The sequence below is a fragment of the Chironomus tepperi genome, unplaced genomic scaffold (assembly GCF_022539635.2).
Source record: "Chironomus tepperi strain 1889 unplaced genomic scaffold, CSIRO-AGI_Ctep_v1 contig_100, whole genome shotgun sequence".
NCBI lineage: Eukaryota > Metazoa > Arthropoda > Insecta > Diptera > Chironomidae > Chironomus > Chironomus tepperi.
The window spans coordinates 1,100,597-1,119,194 of NW_027226222.1; the positions used below are offsets into that span (position 1 = coordinate 1,100,597).

General features: G+C 30.3%; 2 protein-coding genes across 4 annotated transcripts; both read left to right on the forward strand.

The window, feature by feature from the left end:
* Positions 1-152: 152 nt before the first annotated feature.
* On the forward strand, positions 153-1,599 carry Daao2 (D-amino acid oxidase 2). The gene is made up of 4 exons (XM_070635888.1): positions 153-422; positions 486-1,069; positions 1,169-1,307; positions 1,446-1,599. The coding sequence occupies exons 1-4, from the start codon at positions 229-231 to the stop codon at positions 1,537-1,539; spliced, it is 1,011 nt and encodes a 336-aa protein (XP_070491989.1). The 5' UTR covers positions 153-228; the 3' UTR covers positions 1,540-1,599.
* Positions 1,600-1,807: 208 nt separating this feature from the next.
* NaPi-III (Na[+]-dependent inorganic phosphate cotransporter type III) lies at positions 1,808-18,123 on the forward strand. Of its 3 annotated transcripts, none has more exons than XM_070635943.1 (10): positions 1,808-2,058; positions 12,620-14,275; positions 14,375-14,404; positions 14,622-14,849; positions 14,909-15,100; positions 15,218-15,382; positions 15,450-15,864; positions 15,922-16,350; positions 16,464-16,649; positions 17,032-18,123. In XM_070635943.1, exons 2-10 carry the CDS (start codon positions 14,083-14,085, stop codon positions 17,297-17,299), a joined length of 2,106 nt encoding a protein of 701 aa, XP_070492044.1. In that variant the 5' UTR covers positions 1,808-2,058; positions 12,620-14,082; the 3' UTR covers positions 17,300-18,123. The 3 variants fall into 3 exon arrangements, with proteins under 3 accessions (XP_070492044.1, XP_070492041.1, XP_070492043.1); XM_070635940.1 differs by having other exon boundaries at positions 1,810-2,058; positions 15,447-15,864; XM_070635942.1 differs by lacking the exon at positions 1,808-2,058 and adding an exon at positions 11,258-11,385 and having other exon boundaries at positions 15,447-15,864.
* Positions 18,124-18,598: the final 475 nt, after the last annotated feature.

The following is an 18,598-nucleotide window of genomic DNA, read 5'->3' on the forward strand; positions in this document are numbered from 1 at the left end:
GTATGCTTTTTATATTGTCTAAACTAATCTTATAACTTATCATAGTACATTATTACCTTCTGTTTATGTTATCACAAGTCACACAATTGTATTAATGACGCATTATTAATCTCTACAGAGTCTCTTCTTTCTTTTGATGTATATAATGTGTCGTTTGTATTCAAAAATACTTTAGTTGTTCACAAATAATTGAGCAAATCAGAGTGCAGCAGAAAAGAGACACTAAAGATGAAGAAAATTTATGTGATTGGTGCCGGTATAAACGGAATGAGTGCTGCAGTTCAATTAGCCGAACATTTTCAAAACAAAAATGTTCAGGTCACTGTAATGGCAGATAAATTGACACCATTCACATTAAGTGATCTTGTTGCTGGATTATGGTCTCCATATCTAATGGGCAATACAGACCCTGATAAGATAATGTGAATTACTTTTCAAAACAAATAGATGAATATGAATAATCTTCGTTTATATTTTATTTTTAGTCAATGGTCCAAAGGAACTCATAAATTCTTTCATGAATTGTGGATCAATGGATTAGCAGGAGAATCAGGAGTTACAATGAGTCCTGTTATTGGATTATCTGTAGAAGATCCAAGAAGTTGTCCTAGCTGGAAAGATATTCCATTCGGTTTTCGTGAATTAACTGCTGATGAGGTAGAAAAATATAGCAATGAACATGGCAGAAATTATCTTTCTGGATATCAATTTGTATCCTTCTGTTGCCAACCAAAGAAAATGTTGCCTTACCTAACAAAGCGATTCCTTAAAGCCGGTGGCAAATTTGAGCAAAGAAAAATTGTTAATCTTGAGGATGTAACCGAAGCTGATTTAATTATCAATTGCACTGGCTTAGGAGGCAAGTTTTTGGGTGATGATCAACTTCATCCAATTAGAGGACAAGTGACAAGAGTTAAGGCGCCATGGATGAACGGTGTTATTATTGATAACAGTGATGATGGAAATTATATTATTCCAAATGACGATAGTGTTGTTTTAGGCGGAACTCATCAAGTTGATGATTACAATTTAAATGTTTCATTACCTGATCATGATTTTATCAATGCAGGTAGAGTTGCCACTTGAAAAATTAATTATTTTTATAAAAATATTATTGGAGTCTTCAAGTTGTTGTACCTGATATGAAAATTAATTATATCTTATTTAGGGTGTCAACGAATGGTTAAGAGTCTTGTAAATGCGGAAATGGTAATTAACGGCGTTGGTCTCCGTCCAGGAAGGAACAGTGTTAGACTTGAGACTGAATACAGAGGAAGCGGCAAGACTCCAATCATTCATAATGTTGGGTAAGTTCTCAAAGTCAAATCCTCAAATTTACATAAAGTGTCAAGTGATGTCTACATATCAAAGTTATGACATGACAAAATTATTTTAAGCCTAAAATCAATAAAATTCAATAATTTAAAATTTTTAAATATTTAAAGCCATGGTGGATCAGGAGTGACACTTTCATGGGGTTGCGGAACTGAAGTCTTGGAACGTGCAATTGATGTCATGAATACAACTGCAAAATTGTAAAAAGAAATTTTATTTACACAAAATAAACAAAACAGAACAAATTTTTTTAACGGACAAAAAGTTTTTTAAATTGTGCTGACGTCGTCGGGAGTTCCCCCTACATAATGAGCTTTAAGTAACATGCCGTAATGAATGTGTTGACCGGCACATGAATTATCGTGAATATTCTCATAGGATTCTATGAAAATCACCAATATTTATGAAGTTAATAAGGATTAAAACAATCTGGTTAATCTTCAAAAATCCCAAAATATTTATTTATTATGAAATTCGACCGAAAAGTTTATGCTTCCCTATAATAAGAAGACACAACGCTGAGCTGAATAGAAAATTTTCTTTGTTTGTATTAGTAAGAAGTTTCCTGTATGACAACTCGCAAAATTGCATGAGCAATATATGTAGTCAGTTTGAAAGAAAACACCGAAGTTGTTGGTTGATTATAAAAAGCTCAACTGTATCACGTTTGTGAAGTATAAAGTTATTAAAAACCGCTAAAATTCCAAAACTGTGCTCTTTTAAGTATGTATTTATATTCATTAGAATAGCATTCATTTCAATATCATTTTAAAAATCATATAACCAAATTTTTATATCAAAAAATTTACGAAAATGTGGGAAACTTTTCTGACTATATGGATGGAAGAAAAAATGTGTAAATTATGGAGAAAAAGTAAAGAAGAAAATGAAAATATTTTCTAGTGAAAAAGTTTTATTTTGCATTCACGATGTTATTTTGCAATATTTTAATGACATTTATTATGTGAGGTGATATTGCCATTTCTCTTACAATTATGAAATGTAATTTTTACGTCGCCACAATAATATATAAATGGAGAAAGAGATGGAAAGATAGAGAGAAAAATCGATAGAGAAGAAGAAAATATATATCCAGAAAATTCAACAGTGGAAAAACTGAGAAATAAAAAAAAATCATTTTGATATACACAGAATTTTGAGCTGAAAAGAAAAGATGTGAAATAAATAAGAAAAATTGCATTGTTGTCTGCCCTTTTTCTAATTTTAATCTTCTTCTTTACATAATCTAAAAATAATTAAGTACAAACCATGTGAATGTCTTTCGACGATTCTGCGACCGCATATTTTATAACGCAGCCAGCTATTGCCGTATACATTTTCTATCTCTTTTTTTGCGCATTTTTTATGAGACACGCTATAGCTAATCAACACATTGTCTCTTAATTGCTGCTAAAAATCAATTCTATGGCTATTCAATTCAGTCACACAAATTAACGACCAGAACCTTAAATCGAAAACTTAATCACATAAATTACTAAAAATGTGTCTCTCTAGATTAATTGCTACCACAAAATGCGCCTAAAACGAATTAAAATGTATTAATGTTCTCATATGTATGCGGTCGCTGCTGAAACATATGAAAACAGAACTAGACATAAGAAGTACGAAATATGAATAACAGATTTTCAAAATTTTAAATTTCCTAGAGCTCTTATACCTATCAAATCGTATATCATATGCAATATGATATTTTGTTCATTCACAAGACCTCTTATTCCTAATTTCAGTAAATTTTTTCTATAATGAGAATTCATTCTTGTTTACTTGTCGGTTCTTTTAATTTGTTAACTTCTCTTTTCCTTCCTGCAACTGTTAAAACAATATTTATCCATTCTAGGATTCTCGTGTTACATCACATGTTTGTAGATTTATTTTTTTTAAATCATCGCCGATACTTGAGTGTATTCGGATGAGAGACATAATGAAAATAGAGAATGCCAATCCCTTTTTTTGTGTAGAAAGAATTATAGACCGCCTTAATATTCATTTCAATGCAAACGCTATGTGGTAAAAATAATAAAGTACGCATTAAAGGGAATAAAAAAGAAAGAGAAAGAAAAAGGTTTGAAAGGACATATTGACCTTGACCTAACGTTCTTTTAAAAAAATTATAAAATGAAATCATCGAGAATGGGGCAAATAAAGGCAGGGTGGAATTTATTGAACTTGAAAATGATTCAAAGCGGAAATATTGCACATGCAGGGAGGAGAGTCATAAATTCTAATTGAAGCATCAATATATTCACTCACTAAAATTAATTAAGACATAACATAGTGAGAGTGAATAGCAAGGCTATAATTCTTTCATTTATTTTATTTTTTTTTCATCTGCACTTCTCCTTTTGCGCACTTTCCTAATAACAATTTGTCTGAAGTATGTATGTGCTTGATGTATTTCCCTTTGTTTTTCAAAGCAACGTCTACACTTCTGGTGCCAAAACGTTAGGTCAATTTTTTTGACTTTACTACTGTTTGCAGTAGTTTCTATTCAATTGTGCATTTTTAAATGATGGAAAACTTGGGAACTGCTAATTGAGAAATACCCGTCATCTGTTTAAATTAATTTATTTTTTTGTTAGACAGAGCAATTAATTTTCAGTCAAGGTTTGTGCACTTTAAACTATTAATAATCCTTGGTTTTCAAATATTAAAATTTTCGCGGTTGGCTTTTTACCATTAAAATGTTTAGTGCTCAAGTCAGACCATGTTCTTAACCTTATTTTGAGCTTTAAATTTCATAATGTTCGATAATAATTTGTGTTTCAAATTAAATGTTTAAACATTGTTGAATTCAAATTAAATTCTATGGAATACAGAATTCTAAAAATTACAAGTCAACTTAGTTGTAATGTCATTAGAATTGAGAGATAGGTCACTGACGGGAATAGAACCCACGAACTCACAAAAGAGTTGTACAGATATCTCTGTTGCCTAACTACTCGTCCATAGTTGCCTTACTATTGAAAAAGCTAATTCGCCTACACATGCATTGATGCCCCAGATTTCACTCTGATCAGGCACTTCACTAGTAAACAACTAAACTACAAAATTGTTAACTAATAAAATGTTTATCATGCCCTAGTTAACAATTTTTCAAAAATAATATGAATCTAATTTAGAAACATTCTGTAATGGATAGCATGTCATCAAAAAATGTTCATTCCATTTGGATCCTTTTTAAAAATTTAAATATATAAGCACATCCTTAGTGATTGAAATAAATAACTAAAAATATGTCCTATCTCAAATTATAATTGAAGAAACGTGGCATCGCTCTAATTCATGAATTAAGTATAATATTTATTGCCTGTGTCATAGACACAAGTTTATCGCTGATATTGTGCAATTATTAAAACTAATGAAAATTAATACTAATTATTCAAAACAATTATTGTTTTGCTTGTCCGCACGAATTTTTTCAAAGTTTGCAAAGCAAATAGTTTATGACTTACTTACTTTGTAGACTAAAGTGTAAAAAATTAAGTAATCTTTAAGGTCATAATCGGAAGTCTATGCACCACTTATTTAATGTGCTCGTGCCGTTATCAATACCATAAAAATAAAATATATAATACTGAAAATTTCTGGAGTTGTTATCAACAACGTTCGACTCAGGCATGCTGCTGTTCGCTGTGTGATCGTAGTCATGTAGTCAATAGGCATGGAAATTTCCGCTAATTTTTAGATTGATTGATTTTCAATTAACAACAGATCGAAATCACAATTCCTATTAATTTATTACAATACAACTTGTTTAAGCTCTGCATTAATGCTTTTATTACTCAGAATCATAGCGTCATTTTATATATTTTTCCGCTTTTTTCTCTGAGAGACACGCGAATGAATTTATTCTGCTAGTAACATTTTCATTTTATTTTTGACTTTTTTGAACTCAAACTCGCCGCCTGACGTCAAAAATCCCCAGAATGGGAAGCATGAGATGTTGTACACGTGATTATACGTTATCTATTGTATTAGAGGTTTTTCGTAACTTTTTCATAATTGTATTATGAAATTGAATCATCCGCAAGTGTCTTTTTATAGCTTTTTATCATCTTCAAGTATGATGATACTACTTCCTATAGGAGATAACAGTTTCGTGCTAACTGCATGATCATTACACATTTCTCCTTAGTAATTCATGAATAATTTCATATTAAAAGTTATATCCTGGAAGTTTTATTACTCAAAAGTTCAGACAACCTTATCGTACTGTTGTACAATAATTGCTAGGAACATGAATACTTACGACTCTTTCATGTCTTTCATGATGTAGAGCAGTTTCAAAATTTAAATTTGTATTTTCTAAAAGATTCATTACTGATAAGTGGATATACAAATAAAATCCTTGAAATTCCCATTTAAACTGTCGAAAATTCCAGATGTCGTATGACTAGTTCATCACCTGTTCATACTTATAGTTTCGTAAAGAATCGATAACCCCAAAATGTCTTATTTTCTTCAAAGACTCTGCAAATAACATTTCATACAATGCAACAGTGACAATTTCTATATAAACAAATGATTCTTTTCATCTCGCTTCACTACTGCACAACGAAGAAGTAAACAGTTAAGAGAGTTCGTTAACGCACGTTCTTCGCAAAGAAAACACGAGTAGATTACGACAATGATCTTCCTCGTTTTCCGAAAATTCATACATAAATATCTCATGTATGAGATCATTGAAAAAGATGTAATCACGTGAAACTCATCACTCGTGATATTCGTATGAAGAACGTAATCTGATTCAAATATACTGTATACAGTATCAGAAAAAAATAAGTACCAAAGGAAGATTTTAATGACAAATTGTGTTGGAAGTGATAATGTATGGTTTGTTTATTCAAATGTTTTGTTGATTGCGACATTTAATAAATACAGTACACATGCTCGAATTTTCACTTATCAACAACCTTTTTTAAAGTAAATAAATAGATCACGTACATCCAATACCATTTAGTTGATCTATATATTTTCTTGAAGAATATAAAAGAAGTGCAAATCCACTAGAGCAAAAATAAAATGCGGAAATCCCTCAACTATTTATACACCGCATTGCGAAATTGTAATGGCGACTCAAATTGCCTAGAAAAAAAAATAATGCAAAAACATCTATGTACTCAATTTCTGTTTGTCTCACATTATCAGCACAAACCAACCTCTATCTGACCAACTTTTTATAAAGTTTCAATCAGTGGTTAATAACTCAATTATTTTTTACGACATCCAATGATCAAGCGTGTATAAATTTTTATCCATAAAATCATGTTCTAAGCTGCATAGCAAGACTCTTTAGCTGATTCATCAAGAAATGAAATTAAATAAAATTGTGTCACTAATTGAATAATGAGAATGCAGTTTCAATAGCATTGTTTGATTTAAGTTTAGTACATGATGTCACATAAAATCGCCATAGAATCGGTGATGTCATGTAATTCAAGAGATTTAATTAATATATAAGGCCGCAATGCAAACTAATTACCGCTTGAAATTTTTTCAGAAAATTTTACACTCGACTAGCGATAAAATATAATGGTGAAAATATTAAAGTTTTTACTTACTTTATTACATCATGTAATTGCTTATCAAAACTAGTGTAGAGTCGCATCAAGCTTAGTTGCGAGTTATAAGGGAATAATTTCATATTCTATCTTTAAATAGGCTTTTTCATACAAACATTTTAAAAATTGTGGTAATGGACAAGCATACGATTGTCCTAGGACTTGTTCAAGATTCCCAGAACTGCATTTCTTGCATTTTAGATTTCAGGCCTTGCAATTTCGGTCTGTAAGCCTGGAATTATGTTCGAATCTTAGATTATCATATATAAAAATTCCTACTTGGATGACACGTAGTTGCCACTTGACTGCCATGAAAACCTCGACCACGACACACAAGCTTGCATTTTCTGCATACAATATGCGCATGACTGCGACCGTATCTTATTGTTCGTTCAAGGTTGCAGCCTAGCTGTTTTAAATGAACCCTAGTTAATACTATATTGTTAGCATATGATTCAATACCCTAGGAAATTACGTGACAAATTCATTCGACTACAAAAAAGTTAATTTTGTTTACAATCATTTTAATATTTGAGTCAAACTCGATGACAACGATGTATTTAAACTTTCTTATTTATGATGATTTTGACATTGAATTTTATTTTGCAATAAAATTCTCAAAACAGCAAAAAAAAACGAAAATTATCGCGATTCCACTCAAAGTGATATTCATTAAAAATTAATTGAATGTTTTCTAATCAGGAACAAAAAAAATGTTCATAAACTAAAATACATTCTCACTTATCGTACGATTGTGTCCACACTTCTTTTTCCGAAAAAACGTGAATTCCATTTTTAGTTCATTGAATTTTTAACACATTCAATAATGCTGTGCGACTGCCGGCGCTTAGTAACCAATCAACAAAATTCATTTTTAATTCTTTATTGGGTCAATTTTTCTACATTTATTAAAACAAACAAGATAAATCAATTAAAAAGTTTGCCGGGGTAATCAAGATGAATAATCAACAGAAATGACAGTCAGCAGATCATGTATGACTATAATTGTCTCGCGTGGACGCAAAATAAATTGTATATGAATGAATAAAACATTCCATGAATTTAAATTAGCATTCACAGAATATTGAACTTGTAAGGAGTCGTACGCAAATGACGTACGAATTTACGACGTTATAAATGAACGGTGCCAAATAGGAAATCATTGCGAATGACGTCAACATGGCGATTTTCAACTTGATTCTAGCACGTTTTCGCTGTTTCCATTTTTAAAAGGTTAACAATTTAAAATATTATCACATTGGTAAATATTGGGATTTTTATAGAAATGTTTCCAATTTTAACAATTAAGCTTAATTGGACTAAAATCAGCACAAAAATGTGTTTACTCAAAAAAATCATTTTTATCTACAATTCAAAGCCTTTTAACATATAGGAGAGTCTAAAAATAATCGATTACTTGTAATGATCGATTAATTTGACGGCATAATTACAGAAAAGTAGACCTAAGCAATTAATCAAGCCTGCTTTAGCCGGTAAATAATACCATATAACATGTCTATAGCAAAAAGAAAAAGAATTTCAAAGCAAGTTTTCTTTCATTTCTTTCTGTCTTATTTTTCTCTACTCATTGAATTGCTTGAGCGACTTTCAAAATGCCTTATAGCTCGATGGTTATTTTTAGCCAGAAAACGGAAAGGTTGTGATGCCCACTCAAGAAACGAGTACATTCTCCTGCAAAATTTTGAGGCTACATACCATAAACATTCAACATTTCTCTTATTGTATTTGGTGATCTTTTAAGCATCAATTAAGATGAATATGTGATGGAATGAGGCAAAAATTAAATAAACACAACTTTTTGTTTTTATTTCCAGTAGATTGAGATTTTTAACGAGCGTTTATAGAGATTAAGATTAAGAAGAATATAGCAGATCCTATCAAGGAAATCATTAATGAACTTCTTGCATTTCAGACGTAAATTCGCGAAAGTCACACGAAACCTATTTATGTGATCATTAAATTCAGGGTTATAGCAATGTCAATCATAATTTATGCTAGGATTCTTCGTATTCATGACAAGAAGGAATAATATCCGTAAATCATGCTACGCATATTATAGTGTACTTGCTGTATAATCTATTAATATACCTACAAAGAAAATATTTTTGGAAGCTAAAAAACCTAACTAAATTTGATGATCGACATGTCTACATTTGCATGTATCAGCCATTTTATTCTGCATAATGGTATTAATAAGAAGAATAGACATAAAATAAATAACAAAAGAAGCTAGAACCGCTAAAAAATCTGCTGTTATTTATGCAATAAAAATCGATTGAAATGCATGCAAGACAAAAAATGTGAACACGAAGCATGGTTGAAGAAAAACAGTAATCACGTGCCGGCATGATGGTCTCTGTATAAATGTAAAGCTATGTTGGATTCCCATAAAAACTTTATTTATTTGTGTGTATACACTTTTGTGCCATTCCAAGTAAATTTCAAAGTCATTTCTCTTTAACTTTTTCTTCTTCATCAACAAGATTTTTTATTAATTCCTCACTTTTCATACAGAAAGAGAAATGGCTTATTACTGACGTATTGACGTACATGTACTGTAAAAGTTTATAATTCATTTCTGCAAATATATGTGCATATTTAATATGTCTGTATGATTAAACCATGAAATAACTAGTTTATTACCTGATTGACAAATTGGCATTGCTGCAAAATAATAATTAATTAATTTTCTGGGAAATTTTGATGATCCAGTTGGGAATTTTCTACTTATCAGACTATATTGCAAAGCTCAAACTTGATTCATATTTTGTATGGAAAAGTTTCAAGCTTGGATATAACATGAATTCATCTGGAAATGATTCACAACCTTTACAGATTTTCTGGATACTTATAAGGCTTCTAGCACTTAAAGTTGTTAAATCGTTCATTAACAGTTTGACTTGTGGGTTCTTAATGTCAATTTGAGCTAATTTGATCATTAAATATTGGTTCTAGTGTCACTACAAACCCGAGTGGCTCAATACGGCGAACCGCATAAAAATGAAGCAAAATCAACCTTGATGATGTCATCAGGGCGTCTTATCGTTTAGATGTAGGAGTACCCTATCGATCACGTAATGCACAGACAAGGAGCATGATCACAAAATTGAGCATGCTCAATAATATTAATTGAGTTTACTCATGAGCACGCTCATTTAGTTGACTATGCTTATTGTCTGTTAGTGATTGATAATAGACCTAAATGTCTCTCTCAGAGAACTTATTACATGACAGGTTGGATGGAAAATTTTAAAATTGTCATAATTGCTTACTTCAAACAGATGTTGACGTCTTTATTGATCACTTATTTTTCATATTTATTTACAAAAGAAAATCAAGTACTTTTGTGCAATGCATGCAAATTGCTGTTGTTGTAAAATTTGCACACAATTAAAAAAATGTAATGAAGTATTGATAACAAACTTCGTTAATGCTTGAAAACAATTCGGTTGAATTATAAAAGAGGCACTTCAATTGAAATGGGTAGTTAGTGTCTTATCAACTATCAATCTTTAATTATTACCGATTATATTTGAAGTGTAACACTTGAAAATAATTTCCAAAAAAAAGGCCGACTGTGATTCAAAAAAATTTATTGAAAGGTGACAAGTTACATTAGATAAATGTAGTATATTTAAATGTGGGATGTATAGCACTTCCAATTTAGAATGTAGGATTGAAAATTATCTGAAAATTAATTAGGACTAATCTGATGTGCTACTTCCTCTGTTTCACATTAATGATGGGGAAACAAAAAAAAAAAAAGAAAATTAATTTCGGGAAAAACAAAAAATTTTTCGCACGCGATCAAACGACTCGTGTTCTATCTCATTTCGAACACGTTTGATTGGATGTGAATGCTCATCTCAATGCCATTTTTCACTCGAATAAATTTTTTTGCTTTATATTTTCTACTAAAATGATGAAATCATATTTCACTTTGGTCATTTTCTTTCGGGGGTCCTCGCTTTGAAAAATCAAGGATGTTTCTAAAAAATTCAGATTTCTTTATTTTTAAGCAAAGTTTCTGTTGCAAAAATATAATGAAAAATTGACTTTTTCAAACAAAACCCACATTTTTCAAACTGTGGACCCCCAGAAAATGAACTCGGTTTTTCCGCGAAAATAAAAGTAAATTGTGAGACATTTTGCCAAAATATTTTCTTTTCTTTTTCTGCCATTTTTTTACGTGTTACATTCTCGTGAATATTTCTCTTTCGTTCACAAGACTTAAACGTGTCGGAGCTCTTGACAAGACATCACATAAATATTCTTTGCTGGAATAGCAGAAAAGATAGCGCTAAATACAAAACTGTGTGCTTTTTTAATTGTGATTGTCATACGTGTTTTAAAAAAAAATTGGTGATAAAAATAATATATTAAGCAGTAGTGTCTATCAAGAACAAAAATCAGATACATTTTGTGTCTCTCGTGTGTATAGAAAAATGTGAGTCATAAATTGATATGTTGTAGTGGAGAATTTTTAGATCACGAGAATTGTCATCATATCACCTGAATTGTGTAAAAAGAATGACGACCACAAAAATACTTTTTAAATTGAGTGTAAATTTTTGTTTCGCTCATTACTCGCAATAACTTCCTCTAGTAAAGAATAATAATTTAGTTAACAAGTGTAAAGCGATTATTTTTATTGTGATTTATTTTGATTACTATTCAGATCTATGTGCATTACTATTATTAGCGGTAATAAACTACTTGTTAAATAATACATGTTCTAATTTGATTATTCGTTAAGTTCAATTTTTAAATTTTCTGAACTTCGATCTTTGGATTTTTTGAACCGCAATTTCGAATTTTTCGATATTATTTTTCAAATTATAAAAATTCGTTGGATTTTCATACCGATCATCATTTTAATTACCCTGAATTTACGTTATAAGCCAGTGGCTTATGGGAAGAAAAAAGTTTTCAAAATCGTGAAAAAAGGCTTAATAACGAGTAATGGCTTAGTAAAAAATGTAAACAAATGAAGCAAAAACGAAAATTTTCATCGAAATCTTAAAAATTATTAACTTTTTCTAGTCCTTACTGATTGTTTATATCCGAATATGTCATTTAAAATCGGAAAATTTATTTTATCTAGTTTAATTAATGACTTTTTGGTAGTGGCTTATTAACGGATACAAAATTTTTCCACAGTCAAATTTCCTTACTAGGCCAGTGGCTTAGTAACGGGTAGTGGCTTATAACGTAAATTCAGGGTAATTTAATCAAATAAATGTGATGATTCTAGGCAGTGTTAAGTGAAATATTGTGTACAAAGGATTTAGAAAGTCTTTGAAAATGGCATAGATATTTAAAACTTTTTTGTTTACTTCTTAATGTTTACGAAATTCATGAATTTGCAAACTTTCGCATAATTCTTTTAATAAATCATCTAGAACTTTTATATTGGGATTAGGTTCTTGAGAATAATACATTTTGGCTAGTTTATGTGAAGTGTCGGATTTGGTGAAGCAATTGAATTGGAATTAAGCAAATTTAAAATTGTAAAAATTAATTTCGAAAATTCGAAGATGCTAGAATAATTTCGTAAGGATTCGACAATCACATGGCCGGGGTCTTAATTAAAAAATTTTAAAATCTAGATAATTACTACACAGCGTAGAGCAATGACATTGTTAATTTACATATTTTTCTCTTCTTTCCTCTATTTACAGAAATGAAAAATTTATTTTCAAGTGACAACCTAATGAATTATCTCGTACCAAAGGTACGGACAATACTGCAGCTTTGACGAATTAATTTCACGTTGTTGAGCGTTCAAAATACAAAAAGTTTATAATCTATTTGGAATTTAATTCTCATTGTCACTCACATTTTAAAAAATAACGAAAAAGCAAAGTATAAAACACATACAGCATTCGCATATTTCAATCAAGAATATTATTGAAAAATATATATTATTGAAGAAATCATCATCCTTAACAAAACCACTATAATTTGTAGAATCGTTTAAAAAAGCCTACTTAATTCACATACACACATCTTTACGCACCGCCTGCAAAGTTAGAGAAGTCACCAAATTTATCTATCTACTATCTATCAATTTCATCATTTTTCGTTTAGAAACATAACGGAAAAGTGTCAACAACTCTTAACTAAGCAGTCGTCCTGTATATTTGGTTCCTACCTCATCATATAAAAAGTTCAAATTTTATTGATTCGAGGACATTTGCAAGTTCCTCAATAGACATTAAATTTTTTTGAGTTTGAAAGCTCACGCTCCTCTCTAAATTTAGCTGAACCTTCTTTTTTTATAAAGGAAAGGTTTTTTTTGTGCTTAACAAAGAAAAAATAACAAGAAAGTTACTTTAATTAATCTCAAATTTTCCTCTAGATTCTCTTGTTCTCAAACAATATATCATACAATGTCTGTTTATCGGAGAAGAATTTGTATTCCCGATATAGTTAAGTTAAAACGTTGATTATAAGACTTAAATTTAATTTTATTATCTTACCGTAAACACTTAAAAATTAATTAAGATACAATTTTTTTCATTATTTACATTTTATTTAAGTTACTTAACTCAATATTAAGGTTTTCTTTTTGAAAAGTACATCAATTGATTATTGCATAAAATTTATCATATTCATAAAAAGGCATAGAAGAAGACAAGACAGTGAAATAAGAGAACATTTCAAGTACTTCCGCTACATTACAGTTTTTGCAAATTTTTTTTTGTTCGTGTCGAATTGTAAACATTTCTCATAGAAATTAAAAAATAACTTGAGGAGCTGCTTTACATTTAGAGAGTAAACATCATTCGTATATTATTTATTTCCTTGACTGAGTCTTGATAACATACATAAATTAATAAGCAAGAGAAATAACAGTAGTAAGGAACAAAATAAAGTTGAAAGAAATTTTTTTTATAAAAAATTGTCGCGAAAGTTTAAAAAATTATAAATTATACAAGAAGGGAATCACTTCTGACTGCAAAAGATATATAAAGTATTTCAAAGAATAAGAAATAATCCTAATCAAAACATCCAGTAAGAACAAAAAGTACATAAACAACAACACAAACGTCCTTGAGAATAAAACAAATAAAAAGTCTTTATCAATAAGAGGAAAGACACATAAATCAATTAAACTACCGGAAAGGAACTAGAAAAGAAAATGGAGCCATACTCAGAAGCAGTTTTGTGGCTAGTAATCATAGGATTTATTATTGCCTTCATTTTGGCTTTTGGCATCGGAGCAAATGACGTTGCTAACTCATTTGGAACAAGTGTCGGATCAGGTGTTTTAACAATAAGGCAAGCATGCTGGCTAGCTACTTTTTGTGAAGTAGCAGGCGCCATTCTTATCGGTGAGTTAATTTTTTTGAAAAACAAAATTTAAATAATTATTACGTAGAAATTAATTTGAGATGATAATAATAATCTTTTATTTTTATGCACAATTATAGGATATAAAGTCTCGGATACCGTACGCCGTGGTAATTATCAGTTCCATTTCCTCCTTCATATTTTTATTAATATTTAAGATCCAGTAATAAATATCCAGCAGCAATAATTCTTCAACATCCAGTGAATCAATCTTACAGGAACCTCAGGGATGAGATGGATGGGAAAAAATTACTGCTGAGGATATTAACTGAGATTAGTTTTTAATATTTGGTAATCTAATTTATTTTATTCTCGCGACCATTATAGGCATATTAGATGTGAGTGTTTATAAGAGTGGACCAGACGATGAACCAGACTTTAAAGAAAAGGAATTGATGCTTGGATTGTTAGCAGCTTTAGGCAGTAGTGCTGTTTGGTTACTTGTTGCTACTTTCCTTAAACTTCCCATTTCGGGTACGCACAGTATTGTCGGTTCATCTATTGGTTTTAGTTTAGTCGCTCGCGGAACTGAAGGCTTAAATCTCAAAAAATTGGGTAAGCATATTTAAATTTTATGAATGCAATAGAGTTATAATGTAATTATAAACTTACAGGAACAATTGTTGCATCATGGTTTATATCACCGGTTATGAGTGGATGTATGAGCGTTGGACTTTATATGCTGATTAATCGTTTTGTATTAAAAGCAAGAAATCCACTAAAGTCTGGCTTATGGTCTCTGCCGATTTTCTATGGCGTGACTTTGTTTGTTAACTTATTCAGCATAATTCACGACGGCCCAGAATGTAAGTTGAGATTTTAAACATTCCATTCAGTTACTTACTTTATTTGTTTTTGTAAATGGAAACCAAAAATAATTTAATCTTGTGACTCAAATTAATGCTAATTTTTATTTCTTATAGTGCTATATTTGGATGGAATTCCTACATGGTTGGCAATTACTATTAGCTTGGTAGGTTCACTTATTGTCGCTGTATTAGTACAATTGTTTGTTGTCCCGTCACAAAAGAAGAAAATTCTTGAGGAAGCAAATCAACCCGTTAAATTTACATTTGGCGATTCTGATGGTAAGCATAACACATCCTTTATTCACATACTCAACATTAAATCAATGTTTCTTTTATAAAATAGCAGACTCATCAGCCAATAGCAGTCCAAAAAGAACAAAACGTCCATTATCGCTCGTTTATGATGCAAATACATTACCAGCAATAACTGAATCGACTGAATTACAATCCCTCAATGGTCAACCTATAACAACTCCAAATGGAAATACCAAACCATTTGATTATTATCGTGTCGCTCAATGGAACGGATCTGTTACAGTACCTGCATTTGATGGAAAATCTCACAAATTTGATCCAAAATTGATTAAGAAGGCTGAAAATTTAATTGGTGGTGTCAAACCTAATAATGTGATGCTTACAACAAGTCTCGATAACACTGACTTAACAATTACGAGCTTAAGTTACATTGATGAATATCAACATACAGTTAATGGAAGGAATCTACAAAATCTTTACGTCAAATCTCCAGATTCCGAAAAGAAGTAAGTTGATTGAGCACATTGAGCTATGAATCATATAATTAATATTTAATTTTACAGAAGCAATCATTTATCACCTCCACCAATAATGATAAATAACTCATCACCTCCAGAATCGGAAAACAACGACGAGAGTATTGATGGTAGAAATGATTCAGCAAATGACTTAACACTACCCCCAAATATAATTTTAAACTCTGGCACTAATGATCTTATAACATCGACAATAAACAACAAGATTTCAACAACGACGGTGAAACCAAAGTGCTTAGATAATGTTGAAAGTGCATTAAGTCTTGACGGTATGAATAATACATGTGTCAGTGCCAATATATCTGCCAATTCAAGTAAAGTACCACTAATCAGTCACCCAAATAATTCGACAAAAGCTCAAATCAATGAGGATGAAAATGTAAGCAAACTCTTCTCATTCCTTCAAATATTGACTGCGACATTCGGATCATTTGCTCATGGTGGTAATGATGTTAGGTAAGTGACTTAATTCTGTGCATTTTAGGAAATACAACAGACATTTTGGCTAGTCATGTTGGACAGAATTCTGTGTACACATTAATTAATGTATATCCTTTCCACCCACACAGTAATGCAATCGGACCTTTAATAGCTCTATGGATGATTTACAGTGAAGGAAGTGTCGATCAAAAGAGCCCAACTCCAATGAGTATTTTATTATTTGGTGGTGTTGGAATATCTGTTGGTTTATGGCTTTGGGGACGTCGAGTAATTGAAACTGTCGGAACGGATTTGACAAAAATTACGCCCACAACGTGAGTATCATATTATTTAATGGAATTTCCAAGCAAATTTTGAGTCATGAGACAAAAATTTACAGTTTATATAAGAATCAAACTTTTTTGTGAATCTCGTTCCTACTTCATTAACTTTTATGACCTTTTGATATAATCCAATAAAAATCAGAAGTAGAACGCGACATCCAAAAATTATTTAGCGCAATTTTATCACAAAAATAAATATAGTCAATGAAGTTATTGCGAAAATCCACAAAATCTCTCGATAACTTATCTGTACGAACTAGTTTTGAGTCGTACTTACCGTAAATCCCTCAATGACGCAAAAAACAAGGCTTGAAATCAATCATCAATAATTTATGAGATTACTAATCAATAATACATGATTTATTATCAACAGTGGCTTTACGATTGAAATCGGTGCAGCAATGACGGTATTATTAGCTAGCAAAATCGGTTTGCCAATCTCAACAACGCACTGTAAAGTCGGCTCTGTCGTATTCGTTGGATATTCAAATGCACAAGCTCATCCAGTAACAGGGAAGAAGGAGAATGCTGTTGATTGGCATCTCTTTAGATCGATTGTGTATGCATGGGTAGTAACAGTACCCGTTGCTGCCTTCCTCAGTGCTATGTTTATGTATATCTTAATGTATTTGATATTGTAATCATTATAAATTGAGAACAGCGATTATGTCAATTTAGTGATTAAGATGAAACAAAAGATGTAATTTAACTTTAGCACACAAAAATATTAAGATTGTGACACTTTATAACATCCGTTTCTGATATGTTCATGTTCTGTTATTTTAAGATTGTAAAACTATTTTAGTTCCATTTTATAAATAATTTTATTGTGTATCGTTTTCTTTTCTATTACTTTACGAATATTGAACAATTTTTATTTCGTTTCAATTATTATTCTTGAGTATGTCATAGCGACAAATTTACCAACTCTGTATATGCTATTGTAACTCTTAATAGAAAAAGTTTCTAGTATAAATACACACGTATAAATGCTTAAAACCATTTATGGATCTTAAACACAAAAAAAAAAACAGCATAAAATGAACATATAATAAGTTTTCACTTAAGATGGTAGTTCCAATTGCTGTAACATGTAATTCTTTAGGAAACAAGATAAAAAAAAAAAAACACACAAAACAAAAAAAGTAATTAAATGATTATTGCAATCGTATAAGGATTAATTCCTATTATGTCATCATATACTTATATCTCTCCGCAGAACATATTACTTAACGTAGTACTTTTTTCTTCAAGATTTAATTTGTAGTTATTAAACTTTTTTTGATAAATACTTATTTGAACATGATAAGTTAGAGATGCAAGGCTGTTTTGAAAATTAATGAGATGATAATAGAATATTATGCTTACTTACCGGCTATCGTACATACATATTAATCTAATTAATTCCACAATAAATGACATTGTAAATGTTCTCAAACAAAATCACGTGGACGCTTTTTAACGGATTAATGCTTTCAGAAGAACTTAAAAGCATTGAAAACCATACAAATGTTTTAATTGTCAAAACCATACAAATGTAAAACATTTGCTTTGCTTTGAGATGTATAAAATTTGTCTTTAAAACCTTACAAATTACTAAACACATTTGTATGGATTTAAAATCAGAAATTTCAAACAATATTAAACCGTTAAAAAAGCTTTTCAATTAAATCAGAATTTTCAATGATTTTCATGGAAATTTTCAACATCAGCAATTCAAATTAATTTTCAAAACTGCCTGCATATTTTTTTACTGATAATGATTATTAATTTTTTTTGAAATACTTAATTAATTAAAGTATAGATTACATAATTATTAAAACTTTCAACTTTTTTTTGGTACTTTTCGTCAATCAAAGAATGATGAATTTATGGATCAACAAATATTTCCTATAAAATGCTTAATTTCTCTTGAATTTATTGAATGATTAAAATAAATG

Bases quoted from the DNA above. Each gene is read 5' to 3' on its own strand.
- Daao2 (XM_070635888.1), top strand. From the start codon at position 229: ATGAAGAAAATTTATGTGATTGGTGCCGGTATAAACGGAATGAGTGCT. The intron at 423-485 runs GTGAATTACTTT...TTTTATTTTTAG, and splicing joins ACAGACCCTGATAAGATAAT to TCAATGGTCCAAAGGAACTC. The intron at 1,308-1,445 runs GTAAGTTCTCAA...AAATATTTAAAG, and splicing joins CCAATCATTCATAATGTTGG to CCATGGTGGATCAGGAGTGA.
- NaPi-III (XM_070635940.1), top strand. From the start codon at position 14,083: ATGGAGCCATACTCAGAAGCAGTTTTGTGGCTAGTAATCATAGGATTT. The intron at 14,850-14,908 runs GTAAGCATATTT...ATAAACTTACAG, and splicing joins CTTAAATCTCAAAAAATTGG to GAACAATTGTTGCATCATGG. The intron at 15,383-15,446 runs GTAAGCATAACA...TTTATAAAATAG, and splicing joins TACATTTGGCGATTCTGATG to CAGACTCATCAGCCAATAGC.